General features: G+C 41.3%; 1 protein-coding gene across 1 annotated transcript; it reads right to left on the bottom strand.

Moving 5' to 3' along the window:
• Positions 1-595: 595 nt before the first annotated feature.
• Positions 596-9,831, bottom strand: LOC138969552 (uncharacterized). Its single transcript, XM_070342378.1, has 6 exons — positions 9,681-9,831; positions 8,528-8,639; positions 6,047-6,135; positions 4,543-4,659; positions 3,943-3,999; positions 596-3,000 (listed from the first exon to the last, which is right to left on the bottom strand). Exons 1-6 carry the CDS (start codon positions 9,750-9,752, stop codon positions 2,896-2,898), a joined length of 552 nt encoding a protein of 183 aa, XP_070198479.1. The 5' UTR covers positions 9,753-9,831; the 3' UTR covers positions 596-2,895.
• Between the last annotated feature and the right edge of the window lie 486 nt (positions 9,832-10,317).

The raw sequence follows: 10,317 nt of genomic DNA, 5'->3' as shown, positions 1-10,317 counted from the left end.
GTCAGATTGGATGAAGGATGTAGATTTTTATGTGACTGCAAGATGTTCCCTGAATGATGGAAAACAAAAAGGAACTTCTCTCAGATCTGATTACCAGTACTTCAGCCAACATTAGCAGCACCAACTTAATTTGAAGCACATTTAAACAGTGTAGTCTGGACACAAATGGAGTTTTCCCCCCAAATCCTCAAAGATCACTCCAAAAGGAAGGGTGTTTTCCAGGGTTTAGCCTGGGAGAAAAAGGCAATGGGACATTTGTCCCCCTCAGCCAAATTCCGATGGGACATAGTCGAAGGCAAGACGCGCATACGAGGCCTGTATGCGTTTTTTTTACCAAAGATGCAAAATGGTGCAATATGGTGCCATCTGAGAATTAGCCGCTATATCGTGTTATCTATAGAGAGTGTACATTTGGTGGCGCAGTGGTACGTAATCTTAATGCGCCCTTTGATGCACTGAAGGGAATAGTGATGGGACATTTTCAGATTTGATGCACCAATGGCGCAGGGCGCACTAGTAAATGAAAGCCTGGTTTTCTATTCCAATTTCTCTGTTCTACACACACACGCATGCACACCAGCAAGCACACAATAGACAAATTCAGGAAATAACTTTTGCTGTGAAAAAAAAGAGTGCAAACAACCCTGCGTGACAAAATAGGCCAATCACTATCAGACCTGGGAACAAAATAGGCCAATCACTATCAGACCTGGGAACAAAATAGGCCAATCACTATCAGACCTGGGAACAAAATAGGCCAATCACTATCAGACCTGGGAACAAAATAGGCCAATCACTATCAGACCTGGGAACAAAATAGGCCAATCACTATCAGACCTGGGAACAAAATAGGCCAATCACTATCAGACCTGGGAACAAAATAGGCCAATCACTATCAGACCTGGGAACAAAATAGGCCAATCACTACTATTAAATTGCGTGTCTTACAACACATGTGCTCGCGACGTGTAGCAACACGCCGCTTGCTAGTGATTGGCCTATTTTGTCGTGCGGGTTTATTTGCCCTCCTTTTTTCCGCAGCGAAAGTTATTTCCGAACATGGTCTATTTCAAAGTAAGAAGGTATAGCTTTTCAATATAAAACATGTATTGTACAAACAAGCAGCATAACTATTTACAACATTCAATGATATGTATTGATTTATCTTTCAATATTGACATAGTTATGAATTCATTGCATACGTTTGACTGAAAAGAACATTTTCTGTTATCCCGCGAACTGTACATTCCACAAAACTGACAAACGTTTTGCAAGCATGAATGGATGACAACTGTCTTCTAACACTAGAAATTATGCAGTTCATTTAAAAAAATTAAATTAAAAACCTGCCAACTTTAGTCTTTTGATCTGACTTTATATGGATCTAGGAATCTTAAGTTTACAAGAAAAAAAAGAAAAACACAAACTTGCAATAAATGAGCGCTTCTGGGGTGATAACGCAAAACAACTCCTGTGATCTTGCCGCGAGGTGGCGCCAGTTACCAGCCGAAAGAAAGAAGGGGCATAACCTCACCAGAATCGACTATTGTCTGTTTACCGTATAAAATGCACGACTTGCACACGAACTGTTACCAATCCGATATGCTATTTGGGACCAATGCAAGTTTTTTTCTCCTTTCTCTTGTGATCTTGCCGCGAGGTGGCGCCAGTTACCAGCCTAAAGAAAGAGGGGGCATAACCTCACCAGAACCGCCCATTGCCTACTTTAGTCTTTTGATCTGACTTTATATAGATCTATGAATCTCAAGATTACAAGAAAACAATAAGGAGAAAAGAAAAAAAAGGCATGCAAATTGTGTATAAAATGACATAAAAAAGTCTGATATGTATATTTTCATATGTATACAATACATTAAAATAAATGCACATTTGTTCAACATGCACACCTGATATCCAGATTGTAAAGCTTGTGTGTCACTCAATAGAATTCAAATTGGAATGTCTTCATTTTCATGTCACAGTGAAGAAGATAAACTGGAAAACATCTTTGTTTGTTTGGAGGTAAAGAACATTAAAATAGGAATGTAATGTAAACAGAGATTCATAACAATAATTTGTTACTATTATATTTGTATGCGATCTCTGTCATACAATTTTTTCATGAGGATGAAAGTCTCTGGTTCATTTCAATGGTTGTTATTCTTTCAGGTAACAAGAGAGAAGTTTTGCATAACTCTCACTTCCTCTTGCTGCAGTCATGTCTATATTTAGACCACTTATATCCCTTTGTTTCTTTGTAATCAGTGTAAGATACTGCTGTTTCAAGTTAGAGATACTACTGTTTCAAGTTTAAGATACTAATGTTTTAAGTTTAAGATACTACTGTGTCAAGTTTAAGATACTACTGTGTCAAGTTTAAGATACTACTGTTTCAAGTTTAAGATACTAATGTTTTAAGTTTAAGATACTAGTTTTAAGTTTAAGATACTAATGTTTCAAGTTTAAGATACTACTGTTTCAAGTTTAAGATACTAATGTTTCAAGTTTAAGATACTACTGTTTCAAGTTTAAGATACTAATGTTTGAAGATTTTACCAATCATCATATAAAGAGAGATGATGCAGCACTTCTGCATGTTAGCAAACATACCTGATTATATTTATAACAATCCATTTCACAAAATAATTGATATGTAGGCAAGAGTTCATTTACAAAATATACGGTCGAAATGTAAATCACACAGTGACACTGACACCTTGTTGAACTACGAAAAAAGGTCACTTGATGCATCTACAGTTGACACTCCATAAGTCATGTGCACCTTCAAACTTCTTGGTTATGCACACGTGGAGAGCTCTTCCCTACACAAGGCAAGTGTTGAAGGATGTTCCCCCCAAATCTTGAAGATGAATGCTGTCAGCACGGGTGGGTCGCTTAAGCGTAGGAGTGGATGTACTTCTTGCCGGACTGTTTGAGGTCGAGAGCCATGTCCTCTTCCATCTCCGTCATGCGCGAAAACAGCACCACCATGAACACACTCTGCAACCACCAGGATAAAGATAAGATTCACACAGTCCTGTGAGGTTACCCTCGTGGAAATGCGGGCTGCGTTCTCCCTGGGGAAAGCCAGCTACCATACAGTACACAGCGCTACCCATTTTTTTCCTTTTTTTTTCCTGCATGCGTGTATTGATGTTTTGAAGCTGGCAGCGACAACTGGTTTTGAAGCCAGCGCTGCTACCGAATGAGCTATTTCCTCGCCCCCGCCAACAACCGGCATTGTGTCAACCGAGACTAATGTTAGAACTCATACAATGGAACCCCACCCGCCTGTTTTGTTCTGTTTGTAACATCCAAAATGTACCTCCGTTTTACAACGGTGAACCCCCCTCTAAAGACTAAAAAAAAGCCACTGGGTCTTGAAAATGAGGGAGTTTTAAAATGAAGCTACATATACAGAGGTCATCAACATATACAGAGGTCATGAACATATACAGAGGTCATGAACATATACAGAGGTCATGAACAGAACATTTTGAAAAGGCAAGGTTTTTAACGAGAAGTGTGTGTGTGTGTGTCAAGAGCAGAGTCGCACCGTACAACCATGATTACACAGTGTGTTCGTTGCTGACATTGCCTGCAAGGTCAAGCCTTGGGAAGGAAGCAGCTAGTTGTGATAAGGGTACAATGGTAGGCTAAATCCGTGAATGTGTGTGTTCATAACGAATTCACCTTACATTAGTTGCAAACAGGGTACACAGCTAGAATGAATAATCAAGGAGTCAAACATCTTGAAGCCCACTATGCATTTGTATTGATTTACTGCAAGTACCCCCCCACACACACACTTGCACTGATTTACTGCAAGAGCCCCCCCCCCCCCAAAAAAAAAAAAAAAAAAAAAAAACGACCAACAACAACAAACAAAAACAATTTGTCAAAGCAGCATGCTCGGTTCACTAAAAAAAAAATCCAACTTACGTTCCCCGCAGTTCGCATTAACCACCACAGCCATATGAAGACCACAAATTCTCTTCTCTGCAAGAAAAAGCGAAGAGTACAATTTCTTGAAAATTCACTGGAAAAATGAGTAGAACACAATCATTGACCCACACACTAACCTATCATTGTACACATTATTATCATCATTCATTTTTACTATCAGCATCATTATTTATTTTTATTTTTTAAGCAAACAGCTAGCAGACTCGATACACGTACTCATGACAATGCCAGCATATAACAACAACCCCCCCTCCCCAAGTAACAATCATTTGTAAATTGTAATACATGTACGTATTTATCCTGGAAAAATCCTGGTCTGGATACATGTGTATCTTCAAAACAAAACTAAAGTCACTACGGATTCAACATCACCCCCCCCCCCCCCCCCCCTCACTTGCAATTCAAACACACTTATACACAGCAACCATTTGAGAGCAAAGAGAGAGAGAGAGCTGATCATCATGAAACATTAGAGTACTTATTGTACCCCCCCCCCCCCCCCCCCCCATAACAGTGGCCTACCTATATAAACACAAGTTTTAGATGGTTGGTTTGCATAAAGAAGAATTAACTTACGAAACTGTTCATTCCGTAGAAGGAGAATTCGAAGATGGAGAAGCAGAACTCTGTGAAAGTGTACATGATGAAACAGTAGTTGTACAACTGCATCGTTTTCATGTACAACACAAAATGCTGAAAAAAAGAGTGAAAAATAAGTCACCAGCAGTTGATTGTTGATTATTGATACAAAGGTAAGATACAGCTACAGTGACCAGCAGTTGATTGTTGATTATTGATACAAAGGTAAGATACAGCTACAGTGACCAGCAGTTGATTGTTGATTATTGATACAAAGGTAAGATACGGCTACAGTGGAACCCCCTTTGAAGACCTCCAACAATGTGAGAAAGTCAGGTCTTAACACTGTCTACCCCACCTAGACCAAGTTTTTGTTAGCCGAGACCAGCTGTGCTGCAGCAGGTCACTCAGAATTGTAGTAACTGTGAAGTAACTGTGTATCATTAACACGCTGGAATGCAGGCGTTAGATGGACGTTACAGGAAGCGACTGAAGCTAACAGTCTGAGCGGATATATCCCTACCTGGTCAGATAGAGCCATATGAGTGGGTACGGATATATCCGTACCTGGGAGACAATGAGTTAAGAAGGGGGGAGTCTTAAAAGGTGGGTTCCATTGTACACACTGCAAGTGATGAGAGGACATGCTCTGGACCAGCTGGGTGGCCGAGTGGTAACGCACTTGCGCTCGGAATCGAGAGGTTGCGTGTTCGACCCTGGGTCGGGCCGCTATTTTCTCCCCCCATTCCTAACCTAGGTGGTGGGTTCAAGTGCTAGTCTTTCGGATGAGACGAAAAACCGAGGTCCCATGTACACTACATTGGGGTGTGCACGTTAAAGATCCCACGATTGACAAAAGGGTCTTTCCTGGCAAAATTGTATAGACATATATAAAAATGTCCACCAAATACCCGTGTGACTTGGAATAATAGGCCGTGAAAAGTATATACTCGCCTAACACGCTTGAGATTTACTGGCCGATGTGAATGCGTGATATATTGTGTAAAAAATTCCATCTCACACGGCATATTGTAAACGCCATGAGCCTCCCCTCTGGGAGGGTATGTGCGTAGAAATACTCACTAATGAAACCAGCTAGGTGTCCATACATTGCAGGTTGCCTGTCAAGACAGGTTACATATTCTGGTCACAATAACAAAGGTACAACACAAGGTGTCCTTTCTTGGCAGGTGTCCTCTCATCAGAGGGGCATCATACGCAGGTACCGCTGTATGTATGTACTTTACTCATCTGTGGTGGGTTACCCGATCATCATCGTGTTCACAAAGATAGCCAAACGTGTCACTGTGAGAAAATCAGATCTTCAAGAAGCTAGAGTATTGAAATGGAGGTCAATTTACACACGTTATGAGCAGAAACAGAAAATGAGCAGAAACAGAAAATGGAAAGGAGCGAGGTCTTCCAAGAAAGCAAGTGTTGAAAGTGAGGGCATTGAAAAGGGAAGTTGTAGAGTATTTTCAACAGTCAAATGTACACGTACCATCATCATGACGTTGTACATCATGTAGACAGTGAGGAGGATGATGCCGATATGGCACACTGACACGATCACATCACTGGCCAAGAATGCTGCAACAAGTACATCATGCTGATAAGTCGACAGTATAATCACACATATGTATACACTGACACGATCACATCACTGGCCAAGAACGCTGCAACAAGTACATCATGCTGATAAGTCGACAGTATAATCACACATATGTATACACTGACACGATCACATCACTGGCCAAGAATGCTGCAACAAGTACATCATGCTGACAAGTCGACAGTATAATCACACATATGTATACACTGACACGATCACATCACTGGCCAAGAATGCTGCAACAAGTACATCATGCTGATAAGTCGACAGTATAATCACACATATGTATACACTGACACGATCACATCACTGGCCAAGAATGCTGCAACAAGTACATCATGCTGATAAGTCGACAGTATAATCACACATATGTATACACTGACACGATCACATCACTGGCCAAGAATGCTGCAACAAGTACATCATGCTGATAAGTCGACAGTATAATCACACATATGTATACACTGACACGATCACATCACTGGCCAAGAATGCTGCAACAAGTACATCATGCTGATAAGTCGACAGTATAATCACACATGTATACACTGACACGATCACATCACTGGCCAAAAATGCTGCAACAAGTACATCATGTTGATAAGTCGACAGTATAATCACATATGTATACACTGACACGATCAAGTCACTGGCCAAGAATGCTGCAACGAGAACATCATGCTAACAAGTCGACAGTATAATCACACATATGTATATATGTGACAGGGAGACTACCGTTGCCCTTCACAGCAGACTCTGCAGAGTTGTTCGCCTTAGAAGTTGCGAGCTATTTATAGCTCGCAAGGCAACACCTGTGGATTGTAGAGTTCTGTTTGAGATGGGGTCTGGCAACTTTTGTCTCTCTGTATGTTCATGGATTCCTTTGCGAATGCATAACAGTTTTTATAGGGCTTAGAAATAATCTCTAAACTTCTCAATCATGTTTGATTGGACTTCGCCTCCAAAGGTGATTGTGGTGTTTCGGCACTCGGTTACATATACACTGACACGATCAACAAGTGAAGTACATCATGTCTGACGATATTTGAAGCCACATGCGCCCAACAAATGGTTGCGGGATGCGTTCGTAGCGTGTTGGCTTTGAAAATACATGTGCTTGTCACACCTTGCTTTCAGCCTTCACCGCTGGCTAGCCATGTTGCACGCAGCACCGGCAAAAAGAGAGCAATGCGTAAGTCTCTCCTGCCAGTTAGCCTCTCCACAACAAGTCCTATGCAAGCTTAAAGCAGTCCTCCATGAGGTGTTGGGTTGAATTGCAAGGGCGCGGAGGAGGTCTGGCCCCGAACATGCGGCACGCAGGCCCACTGGTGTGTGGACACGCCCTGGTGCCCATGAACCAAACCCCCAGGTATGGGTCACATACACTCCATGAGCTGCCCAGAAGTCGGAGCATGTTGGCTGAAGCCAGCAGGCAGACCTGCAGAGTAACAAGCGCAGGAGAAAACTAGACACCACGCTTTTACCCATCATGGCCATGCAAAAGCCACATGCACCTGTGAACATGTACGTGACCGGGATTCGAACACGCACCCTCCCGCATTGGTAGCCAGCGTCTTATCCACTTGGCCATTGTGCCTATTGACCTTGACCTTTGTACATCCGGGAACGTAGAAGAAGAAGAAGACCTTTGTACATAAAACTATAGAAAAACCGCAATAACAAAACATAAATAACCAATCCTAACTTTTGTGGACTTGTTATTGGAAACAAACATTTCATTCTTCGTGGCCTAACCTAACATTGATGTATCTGCAGCTTTAATCAGGCGCTGCTATTAACAGTGACCTTGCAACATTCTGCAAACTGACCTGCTTTTAAAATTTAATATAGTGCTTTATTGTGCCAGAACACTCCATACATGCTTCCTCAGTTCATGTTTTGAGTGACAAGTTAACTCTGTCTATGAATACCAGATATTATATATTTTAAAAGGAAATAGTCATAACTGTTAGGTTGTAATGTTTTGGTAAAAAGACACTTTTATGGTACCACTCTTCTGTGCAAGAGTCCGGGCACATTCGGACATAAAGCATGGCCGAAGGCAGCATCAATAATGCATTGAGTTCTTCTTCTTCTTCGTTCATGGGCTTAGACTCCAACGTTCACTCATGTTTTTAGCACGAGTGGATTTGTTTTACGTGTATGACCGTTTTTAACTCACCAGGCAACACCGACCGAGATTCGAACTCACGACCTCCCGATTAGGAGGCCGACGTCTTACCACCACGCCACTGCACCCGTCAGCATTGAGTTCAATCTTAAATGGCTAGTGTAAGACCATCACATTAACATACACAACAACTATTTAAGCTATTAATGAACTGACAACTGTGCACCATCCAAGTTTACCTTGCCACTGATGTGAGCGCCACGGGATATCGAAGCCACGACTGATGGAAAAGTCTGTCCACATAGCGGCACAGTCCAGCGCCCGAAGCAAGAGCGCCGAAGCTACTGTGATCTGCACAGTAACATGCAGCCGTCAACAACTATTTTGGTAATCTAATTTAAGCACATGTACATTTGTGACTAATTAATGACACATGTTAACATTGTCATAAAATAGTAAGGTGATATAATCATACTCCAAGGAATCTTTTAGTTTTACTGGAATTAACGTTCATACTTCCACAGCTCAAAACATAACTAAGGCTGAAGTTCTGAGTCTGACAGATCTCGCAGAAGAAGAACACTCATAGTCATACACATGTTTGGGTTTAACAATTGAGAGAGAATGTGACACTTCCAATTTTTCATATTAGATTGTCATGTGTCATTTGATTTGCTGTGAAATTAAGCATTTATTCAGAATGTCATAATATATATCGTATGATTCAACTTGATAATTCGGCTTGTATGTTGTATGGTAAAGAACAGCCTGAAAATTATCCATTGGTAAAGTTGTTTTGTTCTATTAACGTCAGTGCAACTACAAATGTATGTTTTTAATGATGTGGCACAATCATTGTCCAAGCTTTTATATTTTATTTTAAAGCAATATTTGTTTGGAAAATAATACTGTTCAATTTCTGATTCTTATCAACTATTAATTTTTAACAATAAAAAAAAAGGTAAATCGCTGAATTCAAAACGTCAACAATGACCCAGTTCACGAATTGGAAGAAGGTTCAGAAGAAACTAAAATCTACTTTTTTAATCACATTTATTAATTTGCAATCTTGCGTCTCTCCTCAAAAGTGTGTAACTGACAGGGGTGGCCAAATCTCCCGTCCATCTCCAGGGCCGGCTAGTAAAAACCGTCTGGCAACTCGCCCGGCTGGTCAGTGATAATTCTGGTCAAATGCAACACTTTTGGTTGTACTATCGAGTTTCAAAGCCATATATAATTTATAAAGATAGATGAACATAACACTAAAGGCTACTTCCGCGCCCAGAGAGGCCAATGCATGACATCGTTTAAGTTTTCACAGGTGAGACAAACTATGCCCAAATTGGTTATTCTCTACCCATCTCACCGAAAACAGATGCAACACACACTTACAAAAACATAGATGAAGCCCACGATCGTCGCTGTCCTCAGTCTCCAGCAGAGAAAGCGTTTGAGCAACGCCATTTTGACAGTCGCTGAAATCTACCTCGTTTTCACCTGTCGTGACCCACTTTCTCTTCCGGGTGAGCAGTCCTTGTTTCAAATCGAGTGGACACTTAAATTACACAAGTTTATGCTGATTAGGTTAGACCAGCTACCTTTGATTTTCTGCTAAAGTGAAGAGTATTTTTTATCTATATTTTATAAACGAACGACTAATCTGGATGATACAGGTTTGATAGTAATGTGGCATCAACAATCGCTCCCTCAGGTATGTCCCCTGTCGCAGAAGCGAAGTGAATCAGCGGACAAAGGGAGGCAAACCTGTATAAATGACATACACGGATCATAACCTATTTGCCTCCCTTGGGCATCTGAATTCACCGAAGACTGTACAGATTAAATTCAGAGTCTTTGGTCGCACTGTTTCGGCTTTGATGCTTTTGGATTCCTCCGTATCCGGCTGAATGGCTGGGTGACTGTACCAACGGCTGAATGGCTGGGTGACTGTACCAACGGCTGAATGGCTGGGTGACTGTACCAACGGCTGAATGGCTGGGTGACTACCAACGGCTGAATGGCTGGGTGA

This window comes from Littorina saxatilis, linkage group LG6 (assembly GCF_037325665.1).
Source record: "Littorina saxatilis isolate snail1 linkage group LG6, US_GU_Lsax_2.0, whole genome shotgun sequence".
In the NCBI taxonomy this organism is placed as follows: domain Eukaryota; kingdom Metazoa; phylum Mollusca; class Gastropoda; order Littorinimorpha; family Littorinidae; genus Littorina; species Littorina saxatilis.
This window is presented reverse-complemented; position numbering and strand designations above follow the sequence as displayed.